General features: G+C 42.1%; 1 protein-coding gene across 1 annotated transcript in view; it reads left to right on the top strand.

The window, feature by feature from the left end:
- The window catches only part of TPK1 (thiamin pyrophosphokinase 1), a 539,620-nt gene that overhangs the window by 92,086 nt on the left and 422,384 nt on the right, over nucleotides 1–25,150 (top strand). Inside the window, exon 3 of the mRNA XM_019539335.1 lies at nucleotides 10,349–10,423. Coding sequence (XP_019394880.1) covers nucleotides 10,349–10,423 — 75 coding nt within the window. The remainder of the gene's footprint in view (nucleotides 1–10,348; nucleotides 10,424–25,150) is intronic.

Below are 25,150 nucleotides of genomic sequence, written 5' to 3'. Positions count from 1 at the left end.
TCCAGTGGGATTGTGCTCACTTTCACTAGCTGAAAATCACTTGTGCTGTGACGTAATATAACATAACATAATATCTAATTTGGGTCATCTATTTTCTCTTTCATAGTGGCATGTAGCATGAACTACTCTATATCTTTGCTTACCGAATAGGAAATATTTATTGTTGTTTTTTTTAATAAAGTTCTGGACTGTATGGAACATAGCTTTCCAACTTCTGGGTGGTCGGGGGCCACACATCCCATGAGTTGCACTAGTGCAGGCTTCATGCCCTGCAGGCCACACTAGTGGAGGTCACAGCCTCACAGCCCCAGGGCCACACACCGCATGGACATCCTCTTTGTTGCAGCATGTGTCTACAAGCACTCCCTTCAACTTCTGCAGTGACCATGCATGGATGCTTCCCCACCGATGATGCACTGTGTGCTGGAGGGCCCTAGTGCCACTCTGAGCATCCCAGGCTGCATCATGCTCTGCTGCACTATGTTCTGGGTGCTGAATGTGGAAGCCGGAGGAGGGAATGGGAGCCTGGAGCTTCTTGCTGCTGTTGCAGCCAGCAAGATAGGGGGAGTTATGGCCAGGTAGGAGTCCAGAGGCCACAATTTAACCCCTTGTGGGCCTCATAAGCTACCAGTTGGACAGCCGTGATGGAAAAGATTACTAACATTGACAGGCTGAGTTGGGAAAGAGCTTGAATTGACTAAGGTGTGTAAGCTAACTCAGAGATGTAAAGAAGTAATTTAATGAGCAGTAGATATAGAATTAGTTGTTTGGATGATTTTTCTTTCCTCACTTTAGAAGTTATATTCAAATCCTGGTGGAGGAGAAGATAAAAGCCACTGATTTTCTTATTTGCACTTATAAAAAGCCACAGAAATTCAGATGAAGCCAATGGAGTTATTCTAGATTTGCACCACTATAGATGAGAACAGAACTGAGACCATTATTCAAGAGTCTTGGCTATGTTAAGATGATAGATTATTCTCCTCAAAACTATTTTTAATCTTGAGAATGACGTGTAAAACCTTTTATCTTTGGCTTCATTAAAGCCTGCTTTGTAGAATTTATGGCATTGAAAAATCATTTTTTATTTGATGCGGTTTCCCATACTTTTACCAGTTCACTGATATTGGGTAGATATTTTATGGTCAGTTTATCTTGGTATAATCCTGTTTCTTGTGGGAGGGGGGAAGAATTATAGAGAAGTGGGGCTGGAAGGGACCTCCAGAGGTCATCTAATCCAATCTCCCAGCCTGAGGCCAGATCATCCTATTATCCAAACCATCCTATACAACTTCATAATCTAAACTCTACGTAAGACTACCATTAACTCTGACACAACATGACATAACACCTTAACTGGCCATAGGTAAAGGAGTAGAGAACCATGAAACCAACATCATGCTTCTATGAAATGTTGTCAGTATACACTTAAGAGATCCCAGGTCTAGGTCCCATCCCACCCGCTACAGATAAAAGTAAAAACTCCCATGGTTCGTACCAGTCTGACCATGGAGTAAAATTCCTTCCTGACCATAAATATGGAGATCAGTCAGACCGTGAGTGGAGGGGCAAGACCCTTTTCTGACAATTTATGCTTTAGCAATCCCTATAATTGTGCAGGAACCAGACTTATTGTTCCAGGAATAAAATTGAGACTTTAAATGGAATGTTTTTGGAAACAATGTTTTGAAAGAGAGCAGAACAAAACATCTTTTCCATCTCCCTAAAGCAGTCTGCTTTAATTTTATTCCATCATGTTTGCTTTGTTCTTAGCCACCCTAGAGTCACTGCTATTGTATATTTTTTCTGCTAATAAATTCTCTACCATATTTTTAGAATCATAAGCATAGTGGGAATTTTGATACTGGGGGAGGGGGGAAATAGGAGATGGACATCAGCCATTGGAGGAACAATGCATCTGAGACATCTTTAGCTGTCTTTGTATTAAAGTCAATATTTTATCTCTCACACTGGTGAAGTAATAAGCTAATCATTGCTTATTTTTTCAGAGAGGTAGAGCTGGTTGAAGGTGCCAGAAAAAGGGCCCTGGAGACTAAAGCTGCCTCTATTAAACGGGAGAGTAGCATAGCATTATAGCATGAGAGAATTTTACTCTCAGTTTTACATGAAAGATGGTTTTTTAGCAGACCCATTTTGATTCCTCATGTCCTGCTTAATATACTCAAAACTCAGTATATATTAAGACTTTGCCTGTCTCTGCCCAGGAGTTTATATGGCAGGGTCCCCCACAGCCTTTTTGCAGGGGTATCAGGTATCACAGCACATGGATATCAGGAAGTATTCTGAACACATGCATCAGGGCTATTGGCTGTAGCTGTGTTGGTCTAAGGATACAGGCAGACAAGATTCTTTGGGTGAATCTGGTCTCTTTTGTTAGACCAGCTAAGAGAGTTGGAAAAAATCTCCTTTGCAAGGATTCAGGTACAAACACCCTTCTTCAGGCTGAGGAAGTGCCTGCAGTTTTGTACTTTTCCTGGATGGGATAGGATAGATATAGATGTTCTGTATCTCTCTATATAGAATATCTATTCTAACCCATCCAGGAAGAGCACAAAGAACCTTGTTTGCCTGAATATATGTAGGTTTTTCTCTGTTTTCTGTTTCAGTCTTGTGAAATATTTTGAGGTAAAATTTCTTATTTCCAGTGAGGTTAGCATCTCTTTCCCTTCCTTGCTGTCCCTATCCCTGTATTCTTAGGGTAATCAATAGAAGGTAAATAGTAGGTGTTGAGAGTAGCACCCTGAGGCACGGTGATATTTTAGCACAGCATCTACCCCACTGTGTCTTCATGCCTGCATCATTCCACTAAGAATGAGAATAACACTGGTCTTCTCTAAAGGCCTTGTTGTTTGATATAATACATACTTGCCACCTGCTCTGAAAATAACCTAGAAACTCAATAGTATGGAGAGTAACTTCTAAAGCGATTTTTCTGACACCAAAGGGAAATAAGGAAGAAGTGTATGTTATATCAGATCCCAGACAAAAGTTTTTATTTACAGATATATATGCTTTTTTAATATGCTTTGAGCAAAAGGTATAGCCTGCAGTGAAAAGTGAAACATCTGTAAAAAATTGATAATGATATTATAAATATGCATAAAACAGCTGGATGAGTATAAGGAGATAGGGACAAGAGAAGAAGCTTTTATGATAGTAAATTTGGGGTGTCTCAGATGTGTTGGAGTTCTTTTGAATGAGCTAAAATTGTGGGTAAAGGCAAAATGTTGGGTATAATTTATATAGAGGTTCAAAGGGACTTTGATAAAGTCATTTACAAATGGCTATTGGGAAAATTTAGTTAGAGGAGGGGTAAAGCTGAGTAAGAATTGGATAGGAAAGAGGGACAAACAGCCCATTTTCAGAATGGAAAGAAGTCAGTAATTATGTGGAGAAATGGCTATCTGTGCTCATCTGAAGTCAGGTTAAAGACAGGGCAGGGGCATCTCAAAGATTAACTGTTTTGGAGAGGCATGCCCTTTCTTAGGCAACAGCCTGCTTCAGGGCTGTCCAACTTTGCTGCAGCCAAGGGCTGCACATCACGTGTGCCCCACACTGAGGGCAGCCATCCCCCAGGCTGTGCTGGTAGTCCCCTGCCTCTGCTACTTGCAGCAGTGACCCCTCCACCCCCCATTGTATGGGCTGCATAGTGGGCACATGGCTCCCTGAGAGCAGCATTAGGAGAGGTGACCACTGGGGCCCACAGGCTACGTGTTAATTGCTCATAGGCTTCCAGGTTTACAGCCCTGACCTACTTCATCATGCCTCTGAGGTTGAACTGTCTTATGCCTAGTTAAGTGGAGGTATCCTGGAGATTATATATAAACTAAATAATGGTTCTTATACTTATCTCCAGGATATGGGAGAGAGAGAGGGAGAGGGATATCTCAGTTCAGAAAGGAGCGTGAATCAATGTCAGACCCTGCTGCTGAGGTATAGTTCAGGTTATCCCAAAACAAGGGTTGTAATGCTCCCATAAGAACTGAGTGAATGGTATGTCCCAAATGATCACTCCTACCTTAATTATATCTCCACTTTATGGCCATAGTTGCACAACTGCCTGCTGATCCAGTTGTGCACTTACTATTTATACCCATAAATGTACTGGTGGATGTTTGAAAATCTTATGTGCTATCAACCATTTGGATAAGGGTAAGTGAATAGGAAAATATGGACATGCCTGGGAACTAACAAGCTTGTCATTGGTTAAATACACATAGGCTTTCCTTTTATATAATCAGAAGGTAAATCAAAGCCACTTAATTACTTCAAAATGAATGTTTTTGAAATTGGGGCAGGTCTGACATTTTGGACCAGGGTCCTTTTTGGCTTTGCATGTGTGTAAGCACCAAAAATAATCTGTCTCTGATATTTTCGGCTTTGTACTGTACACGAGGATTTATTCTTTTCTCCTCACTGCTGCAGATGGCTGGATTTGCTCACTCTGCAAAAGCTGCAGGAAAAGTACATAATAAAAAGGGCAAATTACATTAAAACTGTAAGCAGATACACAAGGGACCAGCTCTCTCTTGTGCCCCTCTGCAACAACAGAGGTCAGCAAATGCCATCTCACTGGAGGTATCCAAATCAGGGGGCTGTTTGCAAGTTATTTTTATGCTGGGTGCTAGTCTGTGGAATTCTCTTAATCTCTCTTTTCTCTCATCCCAAAGAGCACAGTTTTGCTCATCTTCAGCTCCTGACTGTTTCTGTGGCTAATGGAACAATTCCATGAGGGAAATACTTCCTAATCTATTAAAAGCTTTTAAGGAGTAATTACCTTTAAGCAGATTGAAACAGAGCACATGGAAAAACAGTATTGTTCATGTGACAGGTGTGCCTGTTGTTGGGGGCTGTCCACTGGTGACCCTGCCCACTTGTTATGGGCCAACCGCCCGTCTTTTCACCTGCCATGCCTTGTTGTTAATTGCTTAATTAGAAGATGTTAATTAAGCAGGAGGCTGCCCATTTTGCTGCCCCAATGCAAGGGGGTGCTATCTGCGGCTCCTTTGCTCCTTTCCTCCCCTACACCACAGCCCAAGCCTCACAGATGATACTCACATTGGTTAGTCTGGGCCTTACTATACTCTGGCCCCCTTGTCCTCCTTGGGCTCTCCGTGGCCCTGCTTCACTGAGTGCCTCACTGGGCGTTCGTCAATGCTCTCCCCACCCGGAGGCTTCTCACTGGCCCCCCTCTCTGCGGCTGGGGTCTCCACAGGGCCGTGGCTCCCCTATGAGGCCTCCTCCAACCCCTGGATAGCTTCACCCAAACCTCCAGTTCTAAACAGAAAACACAAAACACAAGCCCCTGGGCTATAACATAAAATCTAAGCCATCCTGCTAAACATCATTGCATCCCTACCAGGGAATTTTCCACTCCATAACAGCAATCAGGAGTTGCTCATGCAGTCAGGCTTCTCCCCTCTGTTTGCTCTGGCAGAGCTCCTTCTCCCTTAGCTGCTGGCAGGGAACTGCCAACCTGGCCCCAGCCCTGGGGTTTAAATGTGAACCAGGCCCTGCCCCTTCTGGTCAGCTGACCGCTGGCAGGTGTGGGTTGCCAGCTAACTTTGGTTGCCCTGGCAGCTGGGGCTCCTCACTCACTGCTAGGGCTCTTTCCTAGCAGTTTCCCCTCTCTAAAGGAGCAGGGCGCCTGAGTGCTCTGCGGCAGTGCATTTTTTTCTCTAGCTGCCATGTTTTTGGCTGCCATATGTTGTAATGTGTGGTTCATAGACCTCGGTGATCTCCACTTTAGTTACTGCTGAATTTAGGCCAGACCTTGATTCACTGTAAATTATGGGTATCTAAGATAAGCCCCTAGGTTGCCTATATGTATGCCAATGTGCATGTTAATTAGAACGTGTTGGAGTCTGCTCCATACTCTAATGAATCAAGTCTGCTCCATGTTCTAATTAAAATGCTGCAGTGTTGCTGCAGCATCATGTGTAGTAAGCCCCTGTGTCTGTTAAAATGACTGTGGGACACTTTAATTAAACCTCGTAAAATGAGGTTTAGGTAAAGTGTCCCGTGGCCATTTTTAAATGCATGGGAGCTTAATATATGTGACGGTTTGACATTTTAATCAGAGTGGCTGTCTGGGAACTGCTCTAGTTGAAATGTCCCCCACACATCTCTGAGCACATGTATAGGCAGCCCTAATGCAGTTCCTAGATCTGAGTTGACTCGCATGTGCTGGCCTGGCCTCAGGGGTGGGGCCTGGGATGTGCGTTGCATGTGGACCCATTCAGGCCACTTCAGGATCTGTGCTGGAGTATCCAGAGGCCACTCCCTTCATTTCCCATCTGCCAGCACTAGTTTTGGACATGCGCCACATGTAGTGCCCATTCCAGGTTCTCCAATTGCTGTATACAGTGCAAGTCCCAGACTGGCTGGAGCAGCACAGTCCTGGACCAACAAGAGGCACTGCTTGTGGTGCAGATCCTGGAGCAGGCACCACATGTGGCATAATCTGGCTGGGGTGGCACCATGTCTCACACATGGTGCCTGCTGTGGCCGGTATGGGATGCACACTACAGGAAGTGCCTCTGTTGGCTGGATTGTGCCACATGTGCTGATTATGGCTGTTCTGGAATGCGTGCAGCATGCAGTGCGTGTTCTGGCCAGTCCAGGATGAGCTTCTGTAATTTTGTCAGGGAATACTGGATGTTTAGTAGCTCTGAAAACAAACCTCTGTCTGAGTCTGAGCATCTAAAACCAGAGCCAGCATTTTCAAAAGTACCTTTCTAACATAAAGAAGGTGGCTCCAAAAATGTATAAAGGTTTAAGAGGTTAAAATTCATAATGCTCTGGTTTATTTGCCATGTGCACATTCAGCGAAGGATTAAGCATGGGCCTGGATATACAAATTTTGTGATTTGCTTATTGCAGTAACCTTGCAGTCTCTATGTCTATTTATATTTATTGTATGAATAAAAGAAACCCTGGTATTTGCTCTTTTTTTGATTGGTCGCCAAAGTAAACGGTTTCAGTGGAGTGTGTCACTGAACTATTGTGCTTAGTAGCAGCCTCGCTTGCTTAACCATCATTAGCAGCTCTGTTGCCAAGGTCCCACTTGCAGCTGCAAATTGTTACTTAGTTTGAATGTTGTTCCCACCTCCTCTGTAAGTTCAAGTACAAGGGTAAACTGCAAGGGTAAAGACTGTGTTCAAATTTGGTACAAAAGAGAATTCCACCCACCTTTCCCATGCTCCCAGGAGTCTCCTTACCCTCTCTTTTCCACCACACAGATTTGCTGTTAGCTTCTGCCCTTGTGCACATTACAGAGGCAGTGGCTAGAAGACTGCAGTAACTTTAATTAAGAGTTGGAATGGGGAGCAGGTCTTATAGAGGAATTTCCAAGTTCTACAGTGCTCAACCCCTGGCCTGTGGCCCCATGTTATCCAGCCCGTAGGGCTCCCCATGCGTTTGTAAATATGGCATTAGGAGAGCTGTGGTACTACTCCCCATCACCAAATTTCCAAACCTGTGAGGAGCCCCAGGTCCTTCATGCTGGAGTAGGCACCCAATCCCAGCTCCTCGAGCCAGATGGGCAGTGTAGCCCCAGGGCCCAATCCTGGTATGCAGGGGGCTGGGAGGCAGTAGTGCTGGGCCCCAGGGTTCTACCTCTGTCCGGAAGGTCAGGAGGGGGTGGTGCCAGGTCCCAGCAACCCAGTCCTTAGTGTACTGGGACAGGAACAGACAGTTCTGAGCTCCTGGAGACCAATCCCAATGGGAGGGGCAGTGCCAGGGCCTCGGGGAATATTCCGAGAGCAGGATGGGTGGTGCTGGACCAGGCCCCAGGGCCTGCTCCTGGCACTTGGGTTAGGGAAGGGTTGGTGCTTAGTCCCAGGGTCTTATTCTAGTGCGTGAGACTCCATCCAGCCCACAGGCCTGCCTCACCCCACTGATTTGGCCCATAGCACCCAAACGGTTTAGTACCACCAGTTTAGAGAATTTGGGAAGTGTTCATTGAATGCCTGCTGTGGCAGCTGCCAAGGTTATGCTGCTGCCCACTGCATATTTAAGTAAATATGTGTATACAGCCGTATGATTCCACATAGCATATGGAATGCTAGATAAGCAACAATTGATTTCTGTGCTTTATTAGTAAGCACTACCTTATTAGTAATACTATTTTTATATTCCACTAGGCCATATTGGCTCCAACCTCACTGATCTCCTTTCTGGTAACCTCTTTCCAGACTCTACCGGGGTAGACAACCATTTCTCAGTTATAGTAGAGCTGCTGGGTGGTACTCTTGTGTTATTAATGGCTCTCCTTCCTTGCGTTCCCCCCTCCGCACACATGGGAATTTTGTGTCATATTGTGCTTTCTGATATCACATATTGACACTCATGTATGTTTATTTGCATGCCCGTCCTCTGACTCAGAGGACACATTCACCTGTGTCTCAATTTAATAGTCCTTCCTATTTTTAAAGCTCTTTTCAAGTCCTTCATCCACCTTCAGAAAGATTTCAACACCTTTGTGTTCACTTACACTCTCTTATGACTTAGGTTGCATGTTTCCCTCTAGCCCTTCTTTACCTCCTGCTCTACTAAATCTGCTCAAAGGCCCAAAAGACCTAGCAATAGAGGATTTCTTCTTGCAATTACTGTGGCTTCACATGACCAAATACATTTCATTAACCTGATTGCCTAAGGATATCAAGCTCCAGGGGAAACTTGTATTTCTATATGATAGGCAAGATAATTAGGAAATGAAATAAATGCAGATCCCAGCACATCTAACACTAATAAGCTCGGGGGGTTGCATTTTGTCCCTGGAGCAGCATATGGAATATCTGGTTTCCATTTACTTTAAAACTTTTACATCTTGTATGTTTTTTCTCTTTTTTTTTTTTTCTGGTTCAAGAGCTAGTTTACATGGTGGGAATGCTGACTGGATAGAACTGAGGCTGTGAGGGTATGTCCTGGTAATTCCCTGATTCCAGCAGAGGGATTTAGGTTATAGAATAACCGTGGAAACAGACACAAGCTAAAAAGGAGAGACAGAGAGAAACTGTATATACACACAAATACAGTATGTTCCCTTTTTTGCACATTGGATAATTGCATAATTTGGTTAACTGCTTAATATAACACTCAGGTTTGTTGCCTGCTGCTTACGGTATAAGTACATGTCAGTTAAATGCATAGTAATTTTTAGCCTCCTTGTCTACTTAGTAAGTTCATTGCTACTCTTTAACTACAGGGTAATTGCAACTGCAGCTATCTTTTTGTATCTAACTGTGCTGTTTAATTCGCAGAGAACTGAGGAAGTGTAAGCAGTTATCAAAAGACCGTTTTAAGGAATTGATAGGAACTAGTTACTTCCATGATTGCTTTCATGGTTCCTTTTCATAGTTGTTGCTGCTAAGGGCTGGAAGAGACCTTATAGATCATTGGGTTCAGGCCCTCCCCCCTGGTGCATCGGCAGGAAAGACTGCTGGGATCAAATGACCCCAGCAAGATGGGCGTCAAGACATTTTTTGAAGATGACCAAGGTGGATGACTACCACTTCTGGGGGGAGCCTATTCCACACCCTTGGTTCTCAGCTTGTAAAGAAGTTTTTCCTTATGTCTATCTTCAATCAGCTTGTGCCCATTATTGTTTGTCCTCCCCTGGGGAGCCTTGGTGAATAGATGTTCTCCCAAACCCTCATGTGCACCCCTGATATAAGTCTTCTCATTGCAGCCCTAGAAATGACTATATTAGAAACCTTAAAACTAAGGGAGCTAGCTGGTTTCCAGGCTGCTAATACTCCACTGCTGACAGGACTTAACCAGCATTGTTTATAGCCTTGGCCTAACTACCTGTTCTTTGTGTTTTCCATGCAGATGGAGGTACTGTTGCTGTCAGTGGGAGTGGTGTGTTCATGGGAAAAGCATACTGTCAGAGACTAGATCTGCTGTGTAGATCAGAGGGGAGAACTTGGCCTTTTATCAACACCAGATTCCCTTGTTAATATAACCCAGAACAAAGCTAATAGCACTAAATGCCACGCATAGATGGCAACAACAGAACCGGGGTTTACATATGAGAGTTACACAGATGTGGGGTCCTATGTGAGGGCGGCCTTCAGTTGATAAGTCTTTATAAATGTAAAGGACTTGATAGAAAGCTACCAAGCAAACTGTGCCTAATGAATGTCTGGCAGCTTCTCTGTATCTGAAATGATGAAACCTAAGAAGAAAGGGAATTAGCGAAGTCCGCTCCAGGGTTCCTGCTTGAAAATTAAATGGGGAGGAATAGCAGCCAGCAAGCAAAACAAAGGGAATGAAAAGGAAAAATCAATTTACTTGTTAATGAAAACCAACATCTCTCTTACAGGAGACCTGAAGTTTTGCCTTGTGGTTCTTAACCAGCCTTTGGACAAAGGTCATTTTGATCGTCTGTGGAGCAAAGGTAATAATAACTTACATACATCTTCATTTGCTTATTTATTTTGCTGCTGCCCAGCTAATTTACCCGATGCCCATTGAATCTCAATATGGCAATTTCTCCTAACTCGAGCAACCTTCCAGTGAGAGTGTGAATCAGCAAGAATATGTTCCTTGTTGCTGAATGCAGCAAATGAGCTGATTATGCAAATTCTGCATCTCTGCATTTCTTACGTCAGTAGGAACTTTATGGACTGATAAGGTGTCTGTGTGGGAGAGGATGCTCCTGTGAAATAAGGCTCTCTGTAGCTTTTCAGAGGCATCTTAGGAATGATCCTTGTTTTGCTGACAAAGTGCAATAGATCAATGGTGCATTTATGGCTTAAGAAGCAACTGTTCCCCAAAGGTCATCAGCAAAACACGTTAGCTTGAATCAAAACAAAATGAACCATGCACTTTGTATATTAAAAATGCAGGATTTTTTCCCCCTTTGTTAGAAATGCATCATATTGCAGAGTTCCTTTGTTTAATATGTGCGGTGGTAACCATCTGTGCCATGATAGCCTATAATAAACTGATATTTTGCAACAATATACAAGTCTTTACAGGGTTGAAGGTATTAATTTTGTACTGGAGAAACCTAATCCTTCACAAGCTTTTCTAGGAAAAAAAATCCAGTTCCTGCTAAGCCATGGGACCTGGGTATAACCTAGGGATAGATATGGTATCTTGAAGAGATAAACTTGCTACCTGGTTGTGGCAGATGGGTCTTGTTAATTCTGCCCCTGAGATATGGGGGAGTGGGTGTGGCTCTGATTGTAGGACACTAAAATATGGCATAGAGAGTTTTTACAGAGATACATTAGGAGTGGCCAAATGAAGATGGAGAGGTTTATGTCTTGCTAGTGGTTTGAGTTACTAGTGAAGCCAAGCCCCAGGAAAAGGGTCAGGTTTAGACCCAGACAAAAAGCAGCTGGCCAGATTGTCTCTGGTAACAAAATCCAGGGAATAGCTTTTAGGTGGAAATCTCTCTTTGCAGAAGCTGTTCTGCAGCAGAGTTTTATTCCCAGGACAAATACAGTGAGTCTTGTCCTTAGAACTGATGGATCATAATGGAATTGCACAAAATGGGGACTTTGAACCAGTGTCCCCAGGCAGGCCTTCTCTTTCCTGGTTACAGATCTTTCTTTCCCAGGTGCTCTTGTAGAAAGATGTTGGCCTCTGGGAAAGGTAATAGCATAGATCAGAGCTGGGTTCCCTTTATTGCTGGGGCTGCAACAGCAGCTGGAATCCTTTTAAATACGTTTTGTTTCCAGGGCCAAATCAGTTCTGAATTGGCAGCTGGAGACTGAGCTCTCCCTCCCTTCTCTGGCTGCTGTTCCTTCCCTCTGCGTCATGTGTCATGGGCAGCCGAGGTCAAGTCACACTGTTTATTTGTCTCTTTTCTTCACCACGCCCTTCCACTACCTCCTTATTTTTCATGAAGCACAAGCTTCTTGTCAGCTGCTTAGAGATCATTCAAAAACGCCTTATTCAAGCTGCTTCCTCAGTAAGTGAAGTTAACCTTGGCCACTTGTCTCCTTCTCTCATAAAAGTCTTAATACATGGAACATCCTTCTTTGACAGATTTGCTTCTTTCTTCCTAAAATCCCTCTTCACCATCCACTTCCATTACAGCTTCCATAAGAAATCTACTGTCTAAAAATACTAAGGTTGAGGAGTTGTCAGGTATACTTTGTATGTCTGAATTCAAATGCATTTTAATAAAGAAAGAAAAAAATACGTATTAAAGGAATATATAAGAATGGCTTGTATTCTAAGTGTATTCCTTTGCTCCAGTCTTCCTTTGTTACCTGATTTGGTGTGATTTAACAGTATCCAGACATACTTTCAGATATGCCATGACTGTTGATAGCATAAATCCCACTGAAGGTCAATAGAACTTGGGCTTACAGAGATAAAGGAAATTTCCTGACGAACACATTGGTTCACTAGGGCTCGGCTATCTTGTTTGTGGAACTTTTGCATGTCTTGAAGCCAGGACAAAGTTCTGGTGGAACCTGCCTATCTTCCTAGCTTGCTGACCAGGTACTTCCAGGTTTGGCAGCTCTGGGGCATCCACTCCGGTTGGGCTTCCCCAGGGCTGGGACCCTGCACTTCTCTACCCTTCTGATTTGGACAGAAATCAATCATGGAAAAATTATTTTTTTCTTTGACCTGGAAATTGTGTTTCTTGGCCAAATTTACTTCCTGAAAAGCCAACCCTTTGTGATGATACAGGGGAAGTAGTGGGACTGGCAAAGCACAAAGTGTGCAGAGGAATAAAAGAACTTTTGGGAGGGAGGGAAAAATGTCAAGTAGCTTCTGCCAGTTATAGCAATCAGGGGTGTTACGTTAGGCACAGAATGTTCAGCCAGAAATGTTATTTTCAAATGGATGCTATCCTTTTAACAAGGTAACTTGTTTCATTAGTCCTCTTGCTTTGCATTAGGAAGAATGAAGGTGTGATATGATCCACATATTTTTCTATGTCTTGAGTTAAGTCTCACATGGGTAAGTGTGGATATTCTGGGCTAAATTCATCCCTGGTGTAACTTCATTTGACCTCAAGAATCAGTTGTTATATCTAATTAGCCTCTGTTTTATTGCAGTCTTGCCTGGAAGCTATTTTTACTGACATACTTTTCAGAGAACTACTTTGAACTGAATAAGTTTGCATAAACTTCTTTCCCTGTGTTTTATGAAGGCGGTTGAAATGTGGCTTCAGCACTTACTAGGCATATATGGTTAACAGGATTCGCTAGTCCTCCCAACAGGATTGTCCTACTCCAGTAGTAAGACACCAGAGACCAAGGGCACCACCACTTTCATCTGACCTTTTATTTATTGGCTCGTCAGGCATGCTGTATGTGGATCTCTTCCGTCACTATTAATATTATTATTTCATCATTAGGAATGACATTTACTGCTGTAGTGCCATAAAAACCCCAAACAAGAATGAGTTGTCATTGTGCTAGGCACTCTACAGTGATCCAAAGACATTATTGTTTAAATAGAAAGGTAAATGAAATGTGTGGGAGGGGTACATTCTATACAGGCATTGCAAAAAAATGAGATTTCTTACTTAAGTGATGGTGGGTTTGTTTTCTTTTGGCTTTTTTTCTTTAAAGTTTGTTTGCTTTAGTTAAAAGGGACAAGATAAATGGAAAGAAAAGTGGAGAAGGAGTCACTGAAGGGAAAATGGTGAGGGGTAAAGGACAGATGAAAAATGAAGCTGAAGTGAAGACTGTGAAGGACATGAAAGAATAGGGTTTCAGCAAACAGAAAATTAGCATAGAGCAGTAAAGCTCCATCAGAACTTTGTTGTGGAAACTCCTGCCTTTGTCTTCTTTTGCATCCAACTAGCAGCAGAAGTCTATGGCTGGTTTATCTGAAGGTGTTTCCCAAAGGAATGTGTCGGTGGTTGTGTTTCATAGATTTCATAGACGTTAGGGCTTGAAGGCACCTCGAAGATCATCAAGTCCAGCCCCCTGCCCCAGGGCCAGGAAGTCAGCTAGGGTCAAAAGACCCCAGCAAGATAAGCATCCAAGCATTTCTTGAATAAGTCCAGAGTAGGTGCCTGCACCACATCTGGAGGGAATCTATTCCAGGTCTTGGTGCCTCGGACAGTAAAGACATTTTTTCTTATGTCCAGCCTAAAGTGGTCTTGTAGGAGTTTATGACTGTTGGTCCTTGTTTTTCCTTGGGGTGCTCTGGTGAACGGACGTTCTCCCAGATCCTGATACACACCCCTTGTGTAGTTATAGGTAGCCACCAGGTCCCCCCTGAGCCTGCACTATTCCAGACTGAAGAATCCCATGGCTTTCAGCCTTTCTTCCTTGGATAGGGTAGGATTTGTATGGGTTTTAGTTTCCTTAGAGCAGGAACAGTCTCCTTTGCACAGTTATGCTTGTGAGAGGTTGTTCAGTTTGAGTGACCTTTGCCAGGTCTCATTTTACACTTAATACACATGACCTGCATCTGCTTAAACTTCCAGTATTGTTCCTAGAAAAAAACACATAATTTTGTTTTAGTTGTTATATTACCTGTGCAGGTGGTACAAAAACTCAGTTTGACCTGAAACAACAGAGGCCTTCTGCCAAGAGCAGTTAATGAAAGGTTCTGAAATTCTCATTTTTTCTTGCTAATGTCAGTTAAAAAAAGAGATAGCTATGTAGACCAAGAGTTTCAAAAGTGAGTGGTAGTTCTAAGTGCCTTCATTTTTGGTGCCCTTTTTGAAATACCTTATTAAAAGGCATTGGATCTTCACAAGGTGATGCACGTCCACCTTCTGGAAAGTATCTTAAGCTGAACATATACTATTGCTTCTTGCTTTGGCAAAGGTAGTCCTAATAATTCTTAATACTCTAATACTCCTGAATTGCCTCTGTGCCCTCATTTGATGGTAGAAAACTGAATGACTGTGCATTCTAGAATACATTCCATTGTTGAAGCACTGGCATTAAAAGCTATAAAGAGCAGAAGTTATGCATTGAAAAAATAGCGTTATTATTTAGAGTCAGAGTAATATGGTAGTTTTCTACAGGGAATTGATGACGTTCCCATGCAGCATTGTATTTCTAGGAGTGCCAGGCAGTGCTGGTAAACAGCTTCTTGAGAGAAAGATCTATGACGGAAGTGTGTTTCCTTAGACTCTGTCCAAAACCCAGCGGGGTGGTCTTATATGCAAGGGCTTACTGATAAATGTGGATTTATCTAGATTGGTGTATTGATTAATACAGTCGTGTTTTTAGGGGGTAGAAATAAGATATTATGCATGTATTTTGTGTAAGAAAGGCATGTTTGTGGGTAGCTTTTCAATCCACTAATAACGCAGCATGTTAGCAGCTGTGCCACCCCTGTAGCAGGTTGTGGTTTCATCAGAAAATAAAGGCTGTCACAGAACATTGTAAATCAAATAGAGCAACTCAGATTACTTTAAATATTAGTCACTCATGCTAAATAATATCCCCCAGCTGCTGCACTGGAATATATTACTAGCACACTCTCAGAGCACAAGGGCTAGCCAAATCTTGACTTGTGGGCTGTCTGTTGAATGATGATTAAGCATGGCTGGTATTGGAAATGTGCGTAGAGCAGGTCTTGATGGGTGGGGAATTACCAGAAGAATTCTGAGGGCTGCATTATACAGGAAGTCAGCCTAGATGATGGTAATTGTCTCTTAACATCTTTGAATTCATGATCAATTTCAACTTCCTTTCAGGAAGCATCAGAAAATATGCATGCCTTTGACAAGTACTGTCCCGGTTATGGGCAGTATGAGGTAGTAGTGTAACTAAGCTAGGTGACAGGGGCACCAGTAGTGGAGGGTGAAAAAAAAGCAGCTTTTGCCACAGCCAGATGATTGCAATTGCAGCAGCAGTGGCACCAGAAGTTGCTGCTGCCCCTGTGTGGGGCAGCTGCCCTGGATGTCCGTGTTTATTGTTACATTGCTGGTGTGAAGAAGCTTTTCTCTTTCATGTGGATTTCCTCCTTTGATAGGCATTTGGGTCTCACTGTGCCTGCTGAGCTTTATTATGTTGCCTGTCAGTCTTTTCCTCAGTGGTTTAACGAAGGCAGGGTGAAGGAAGCACCTGTCCCAGGTGATGACTGTTAAGGGGTCTTTGCCTCAGCAGGGGCAACCCTGCCTGGCCACAGGAGCCAGGAAGGGTGGCGCTACACTCAGCAGGGTATCTGTGAGAGAAGTGAGGGACTACAGTAAGAATGATGCTCCCTTCCCCACTCCCCATTCCCACACATCAGGAGCCTTTGCATTGGCAGGAGCTGGGCAGAGAATGGCAGTACTGCACCAAACAGTGTGGCAGGGAGAAGGTGAGTTGGGTAAACAGATTAGTGCCAACCCTTGCCCCCATCCGCAGGAGCCTTTGTCACAGTAGGCATAACTCTGCTTCCAATACTTATGTATATTGAGGGAGTGAATGGAGCATCATGATCTGGAGGAAGCCCAGACATGGGACAGCTGATAGTGCTGATGCTGATCAGTGGCGGCAGCAGCTGCAGCCCAGGTAAGACTTTGCTTCCCCTCACCCATGCTCCTGTTCATCAGTTCTCCTCTCCTCCCTCCCCCCTTCTCCCTGACCTTGAGCACTCAGTTAGTACCCTGGGCCATTGCTCTTCCTCACACATGTCTGAAATGATCCATAAAACTATTGTGGACTAGAAAGAAGCCCAGAAAAAGAGAATCCACTTGAGGACCAGACCAGGGTGCAGACTCTCTGATCTACAGCCAACAAAGGCTACATTTTACAGCTTTTCCACTGTATTAATTCCTTCTACCAGGGGCATGTGGATGTGGGATAGCCACAGCCCACCTGGATCTGTGCCTGTCCTAAGTTATTTGCAGTATAAATACTTTGGTCATTATTCATACACCAGGATAGAGTCCACCCACATTTCTGTTCATACCTACATTCCTGCTTTCCAGTGTCAAAACTGGTGTTGGATTTTTAAGCTAAAATGTGGGCCAACACTACCTGCGATGATCAGTTTTTACTTGGTATTGAGATATAATAACTCAACTAATTAAATAGAAAGGTATCACCTGAGTTTGTTTAATAATTACCAATTCCATATTTTTCCTGAACGATTAAGTAAGAAAAGGTGAGTAACGTGCATTATGAATCACTTTGGGCACATCAACATGCACGCTTTAATGCACAGTAGCCTATTTTACTGAACAACAAAGCATCACGTAAAAAAGTGTGATTATGCTAATGCTCAATAAAATAGGCTACTGTGCATTAAGTATCATGTCCGTTTGTTACTGCGCATTAAGGCAGCCTAATGCCCATTTCTTTAGTAACTCATAATGGAAGTTCTAAATTTAATGAGCATTAGTAAATGTGCCTTAGTTCACATGTAGATGCTCCCTTTGTCTCCAAATACCATAGGCTGCCTTGCATTTCATGTTCCACAAGCTGTTGCCTGCAATATAATTGGTGATTTATTTTTTAAATCTTAGATGCTGAAAGGGGGAAAGACTAGGGAGCTGTATATGTAGACACATTAGGAGTCATAATACATTTAACAAGTGACAATACAAACCACAGACAAATATATAGAGAAGGAGAGTAATATGTTCTTTTGCCTGAAACTGATTGAATGCTCAAAGCTAGGGAGCAGATACAGTAGTTCCACGGTATTACTGGAATATTCTTACTGTCCCCTAGGTATAAATCGTTGGCTTTTCTTCTCTGTGATTGATACCACCTCTTTCATTGCTTTAGTTTCTTCAAGATGGAATTTGCTGGAGCAGTTCACCCAAACCTTTGAAATTACTGAATGCATATATATGTTCAGTTGCCCTATTGTTTGTTTGCAATGAACTTGCCGTGTTGGCATATGCTTGTACTTTCTCTTCATCTTTTATTTTCATCATTTCCAGTTGAACTTACGTTTAATGTATTTCATATTCATACCAGACCCAGAATTGACAGCTGGCATAAAACCTGAGAGAATTTAGAGTAGCTACTATTAATAAATAGGAAAATGTTCATAAAAACGGTGATTGGGATGTCACATGGACTTGTGTGCTTTACAGCCATTCCATGCAGGCATCCAGACTAGCAGTAACTCTTACTGTTGGCCTCAGCATAACTTTATCCTCTTCAGGGCACCTAGTAATTCAGCAATTGGGTATATTTTTCAAAATTTAAATCAAATCAAGAAAATTATGTATACTTCATGTTTAGTATCTTAAGTGTAGTGCTTTATAAACTTTTTATAGATTTTAAACCATGCTTTAGTGTAGAAGGTTTGATATTGGACTACATGCAGTGAGTTAATTTTCTTTAACTACAGGAGCTTGAGAAAAGTTATTTCAAGCTTCCTTGAAAATAAAGGCTCTAGGATATACTACTAAAAGCTACAAAAGCTTGCTCAGATTAATTTAGACTTTATTGTTCTTTAAGCTTGAAAGCAAAGTAATAATGGCCACAACTTTGGAAATTCAGTGTTTTTTACCAACTGAGAATTTGGCTGAAAAGCTTCTAGACCTAAATCTGCCAGTGACTCATTGTATAATATTTGCTGAATCAAGAAAATGAACTCTGAAGTTTTCTAAAGGTGAATGGAGATGTTTACATTTCATTTTAGAAAATGGAGAAACTTTAAAGCTTCAGGCTTCAAGTTTTGGTGGATCCTACTCCTAAGGGGTGCAAATAGTCTGCATTTTCTGAAAACTGCAGCTTGGCTACCTTGTGTTTGACACCTCACCACTGAGGTATCCAAAATTACTGGTCATTTGTACTCATCCCTCTAGTTGATTTGTCCAAGATTACCCAGTAACTCATTAGCAGAATTAAGAACAGAACAAAGTCCAACTATACCATACCCCATCATTCAGTCTTCTTATTGGTGGTAGTACAGGTATAGTAAATTCTTTGCCTAACACTGATGGATAGCCCCAACATCAGTCTCTTTTGCTGCTTGTTGATTCTGTGCAATTCCAGCAACAGGAAATGCTGAGATATAAAAGGAGATTTTCTTTGTTTAAAGAATTTGAGATTGGTATGTGTTTTGAAAAATGGAAAAATAATGAATAATTAAGAACTTCCTTTGTGTTGTTTTGAAAAGTTAAACCCTGCTGAGCTTTAGTTCAGAGTAACAGAGCAATAGAGAGTTGCTTTGAAGTGCTAAGGAAAAAGCTTATGATTAGAGCAAAAGAAAAAATAGAAGGCTATTACAATGCTTTTTCTACTGAGCTGTGATGCCAATTCCATTAGAAAACTTCTCTTCACAAAACTTTTCCTGTTTGGAAGTCTTTGATAGCATCATGCTAGACAGTGTGTTGCCACAATATTTCCCAGAGGACTTTTGAGAGAGGCAGCTTTGGAAAGTATTATCAAAGGGAAGCTGTAGAGCACCTGGAGCAATGCTGAAGGGAGTGGGCAGCTGGAAAAAAAAAAGAGTTCGAATAGTTCATCTAAGTATTGTCTTGGCAACGGAGTTGGGAAGCTACAGGTCAGTAATACAGATGTTGAGAGGCACGGATAGATAATTTGAGAGGTGGAGAAGGTTTATAACAGTGTAAAGAGCTGTTGAAGTTCCATTGGTATAATACGTAGAATGGGAATGGGGCTGTACCACACGCATCTAGAAGGGAAATAAGGTTCTTGAGGCAAAGTTACCTTGGAATAAAGAGAGGGAGAGGATTAAAATCATGAGGGGCAAGCCTGCTGAGAGCAGCTGCCACACTGAAAAGCAGAGGTAGCTGGGAGAACCTGGGGACAATAGGGCATGAGACAGAGCTCTGGAGGTGGTCCTCTGGGCGAGGGTAAATGACACGCCTATTTCCAGATATGTCCCAGGCCTAGATCCAGTTGGAAACTAAAAAAGAAACAGATTAAAAAAAACCCAACATTTCAAATTATAATGATGCACATGTTCAGATACTGGACTTAAGAGCTGGCTGAAATATAGAGCGTAATTTCTATAACAATTTTCACAGAAAATATGTTCTCTTTTCAGTGAAATTGAACATTTTGGCAGATATTTAACTTGTGGCTCTTAAACATTTCTTATGGATATGCATATGTGAATTTTATCTCCAATACAATATTGTCAGATGTTTGTATTTTTTTAATAGCTTCTCATGCATTTTTTATTAAATTGTTCCTTATTTTCTTGGAATGCAGATAGTCATCTTAGGCAGAGGGTGAAGAGAAGGGATAGGATGAAATAATGAGATGGAGAAAGAAAGATCAGGGAAGAAAGCAGAAGGGAGAATGCAATAGAAGGGAGAAAATCTGAGGAGGGGAGGTACAGGAGTTTAAATGGCTTAATTGATGTGCATTGAAAAGAAGAACCTGTACTGATTCAAACACCTCTCCATTAGTCTTGGCCTGGTGACTTTATTTCAATTAGCTTTTTAAAAGTAGATCTTCACTTTTTAATTTACCCAGATCTTGCTAGGTTGGTAACCTTCAATTTCTAAGTCGTGATTGCTTTATTACCATGTTGGTCATAATGAAGAACTCAGCCACTGAACAGCTTAACTATTTTGTGCTAGTTGAGACTATCACAGTGTTGATTTGGCTACTTGACTGATAGGATGTTCCTCCTTACTGCTTGCTGTGCCTGAAGGGGGATTTGCTCTTCAAGTGCATTGTAAGTAAAAGTTTTTGTTTTCCCCGGTGAATGCATTTGGTTACAGTTTGCTGAGAAAAACCTTGCTGCATGTAAGCTATAAATACAGCTGGCAAGTGAATAGATATTTGGGAGGGAAGAAAACCTCCAAATACTATGCACAGTCGCGTTGCATCTTATGCGTATTTAACTTACGCAGATTCAGCTATACGTGCTCGGCTGCTGGGGCTGGCCGCTGGGTGCCAGCCGGGGCAGGGCACGTAGTACGGCACCGCACAGTACTGCCTGCACGCGCCGGCCTGGCTGGGGCACGGCAGGTCGCTCATGCTCAGCTGGCTGCTCTGGCGGGACGACGCAGGGGAGGATGAGAGGGGCGAGGAGTGCAGTGGGAAGGGCGATTTCAACTATACGCGATTTTCGCCTTATGCGCTGACTTCAGCACGTAACCCCCACGTAAGATGCGACTCCACTGTATACATGCAGCATTAAAGTTGAATTTGGCATTTCCCAATTTAGTTGGTTTAGAGAGAAAATTCTCACCTCATTTATAGTGCTGTTCTGTAGTATATGAAATTAGTCACATGCTCTTCTTATACAGTTTAAGTGAGGGTTAGACACCTCAGGTCTACCCAGTGAACAAGTAGCTACCTTGACCAACCCACTAGGAAGCATTAAGCATATGGTGCTTCTGAACTCTTGCTTCATCTAGGGAGTTTAGATGTCTGAATTATGTCTGCAGGGAAATGCCTCCCCTCATGTGCGCTCCAGAGTCTGAAGTTGTCTCCTGAGGGTAGGAACCTACTTGTATTCTTCTGAAGAACTGAGCAGGGACTCACATTAGTTTTGTTGAAATGTGATCCAAAGACAAGAAGGTGGAGCTAGTGGTGGTACACACCTTTTCTATAATTGCATAGTGGTTAAAGCCTTTGTGGGAAGACCCAGATTCAGTGGTCTCAGCCTGAGGGGATTGAAGCCCACAGTTCCCACCTCTCAGAAGACTGTCCTAAATACCAGACTGTAACATTAGGTTGAAGGCAAAGGTTACTCTCCGCTCCTCCTTTTGAAGCTATTCCAGTGTACAGAACAAATACAGGATGTATGGGCCCGGAGGCAGCAAGCCGGAGAGAGCACATGTACTGGATCAAGCCTCACAGGGGACTGAGATCACAGGCAGCAAATCACTTACCCCAGTATAATTACTGTCAATTGTATACACTGATACATATCTCATTGATTATGTTAATTAAATTAAATACATTAATTTAATTAAATCAATTAAATTAAATCAATTAATTTGTTAAGCAATTGATTTAATTAATTAAATCAATTGAATGTTAATCAATTAAATTATTACTCCCATCTGAGGAGGTGGCAAAAAGTTATAGCAGACATTCTGCAACATTGTAAGCACTTCGAATATACTGTTTGGTCAAAAAAAAGCATTTATGTATCTTCCTATTACAAATTTACCTAAGCAACTGGATAGCTTGTATCACAGTGATTGGCATTTACCAGTGCCAGTCCTAGTCCACCAATTAGTCCACCAGTTAGTCCACCTAGAATAGATCCTAGTCCACCAATTAGGTGACCTAAATAGATGTGTCACCTAAATGCAGTCCTTTGCCACCCTGTTCCATTCCTTCAAAAACTGCTAATGCAAAAGGGAAAAGTGGGGTTTCCTCCTCTTTGCTTTTTTGAGACTTAGTCCTAAGGTTAGCATGGTGGCATGTTTCAGAAGTAGATAAAGTAGTGGATTTTTCTAGGGGTCAAGCCGAGTGGAAGCAGATCATACTTATGTGCTTGTGTTCACGTAGACACCTCACAGGTGTATTAGAATCTGGCCTTTAGTTTAAAACCTTTCACATCACAAAATCAACAGCTGAATATGCAGTATGTGGTCGTCTGGACACGTGCTCGTCTGGATACGAACTGTAAGTCAGTTAAAAGGCCAAATATTTAATGAGCAAAGAAAATGACCCCCACTCCTTTGACCTGAGCCACATCCCTCCTGGTAAAGGTTGAGGCATTCTGTCAGAGAAGCTTGCATGGCTTCTGTTTGTACTTTTTCTGTAATGCAGAACATGGATTTCCATGTTACATAGTTTTCAAACTAGCACTGCATTTTTTATTCAGTCTTATTGTCACTTCAAAAAGATTGTTCTCTTCACTTGTGGACAGACAGTCTTCTGGCGGCAACTGAATATGAAAACTAGAAAAAGAACCTTTTAAAATGTAAACTCAAACTATGGGAACAACCTTAAATCTTTTGGATACTTTTATAGCCCTATTTAAATTCAGAGCCTTTTCACAACTTGAGGGAGTTCAACACAGGGGTAATTTAGATTGTATTATGTAACTACATCTGCACTTGGTAAAGATTTCTTTGTAAATGAAGAACTGCACTAGCTCACTTATTTCCAAAGGAAGTACTGTGGTTCATTAGTGTGCCATTAGAATGTGGCAAAATGATGCCATGAAAAAAATTATAATTTATTGGTAGTCGATCCAGTCAGCAGAGCTCCCTATGGGTCTGGAAATTCATCAGTTCGTGGGGGGAGAGTGGAGGGAGGAGTGACAATTAACACTGCCACCGCCAAATTTCTGAGCTCTGCACAGTGAGTTTGGGCACTGGCTCAGTCAGCCCCATGCAGCTGGATCAGGCCCATGGACCTGATCCAACCTGCAGATTGGCTGTCTTCATCTGGGACTTGGGGTCAAAACTTTGAACACTACTGGGTAAGTCTCACATATATACACACCCTTTCAGGCATATGTGTCAAGTATGCTTCCATTTTTAATCCAGAAAAGAAGTGTGCCCCAGGTAGCAGAAATCTGGGAAACACTACTTTATTTACTCTTTTTGCTAATATTTACTCCCTCTAAGAATGACAGTTATTCTCATTCTGCTCCATTTTGGGTTAACTGTCCAGAGAGTATTTGGCCCATTCAGAAATTCACAATTTTAAACAGCTTTAAGGCAAGCTGAGGCATAAGTCAGATTTTTGAAGTCTAGTGATTTTGGCAACCTCAAAATTTTGACACCCATCTTGATATGTTTTCAGGGAGTCTGAATTTCAAAGCGTGGGCATCACCATTTACTGAAAACCAGATCTAATTTAAGAGACTACTTCGGCCACCCAGAACCAGGAGAACTCAGAAGTCACTTGCCACTTTAGAAGTCTTAGACAGATATTACATTCTTATATCAGACTCAGCTATTCTTGAAGTTAAAAATCTTTAGTACAAATGAATTTTCTAAGCAAAAGTTGGCATGACCCAAAGATAATTTAAAATCAATTTGGCAAAATCTTCTAGGCTTTACCAATGAGTAGTTTTTCTGAGAATTTACAAACACTGCAAAGGTTAGGTACATTCTGCACTTAGCAAATTCATTAACTTTAATATATTTTGGGTTTCTTCCAAAATGCCTAGGAAGTCCACTCAGCTTTATGGGCATACAACAGACATTTCAAGATATAATGTAGCAGGTTCCTTCCTTTCATTCAGACAGAGGCATATTATTCACAATTAGTTCCAAATAGAAATGCAGTGTGAAATTAAGGACTGAGAGATGTTAAGGACTAATCTGAAGAGCTTAATGGATATGTACCTAAAATTTTGAAGGGACAAATAAAGGTTCACAGACAAAATCAAGACTCTCTTCGCTCTGCAGCAACTCATGGTTCTGAATGGAGAGCCTAAAAGTCCAAATGTCAGGCTTTGCTTTGGATTTTGTAGTTCATAAAGCCACCTACCAGGCTTCTGCTGTTTTAATAAAGTTTGAATATAAAAAAACCAAACAAAACCCCTTCAAATTAGTAGACCCTAATACTTAAAATTAAAGTCATTGAGTTGTTTTAATGGTGGTACAGATCAAAGCTGAATTTATTTTCCCTATTTGATGACAATAATACATTTTCTTCTAAATTGAGATCTTGGTCTCAATCCTTAGTTCATCTAAATTGATGGTAAAAGCTGGACTCATGTGGTGTATGAGCAGACTCGTCATATGTTAAGTTTCCCATTAAGGGACTGATTCAAAGTTCATTCACCCGGATGGAAAGAATATTATTCATGTCAGTAGCTTTTGATTAATAGACTCCAAAGATCAGACTAAAAAAGGAGGTATATTGCTTTGTCTCTCAGTTGAAGCAGGCGTTATGCATCGAAATTCAATATTGAGATCCCAAAAAAACCCCAACAAAAAAACCCCAAACCTTGCTGAGTTAACCTAACCTCAAAGTGCTCATTGGCAGACAAGGTTCTTTGAGTAAATGTGATAACTTTTATTAGACCAATTAAACTAGTCACAGGCGTTCTACATTAAGGAGGAATACACATCCTCCTCAATTAGCAAAGAATCAGAGGAGGGGCAGTCTGAAGTGCTCTGGGTTAGAATACAAGGCAGTTGAGAGGAACGAGATTTAACAGTGGGGGTCTGCTACAGACCACTCAACCAAGGGGAGGAGCTAGACCAGGAATTCTTAAGTCAGCACATGGAGGTAGTTAGGTCAAAGCACGTGGTCATCATGGGTGACCTGAACTTTCCAGACATCTGCTGGGAAGAGCAGTCAGCCAGGTCTGACCACTCACGTAGGTTCCTAGC

Source organism: Crocodylus porosus, unplaced genomic scaffold (genome assembly GCF_001723895.1).
Source record: "Crocodylus porosus isolate Cpor-Errol unplaced genomic scaffold, CroPor_comp1, whole genome shotgun sequence".
NCBI classification, from domain to species: domain Eukaryota; kingdom Metazoa; phylum Chordata; order Crocodylia; family Crocodylidae; genus Crocodylus; species Crocodylus porosus.
The sequence above is the reverse complement of the archived record's forward strand: the minus strand, read 5'-3'. Positions and strand labels throughout refer to the sequence as shown.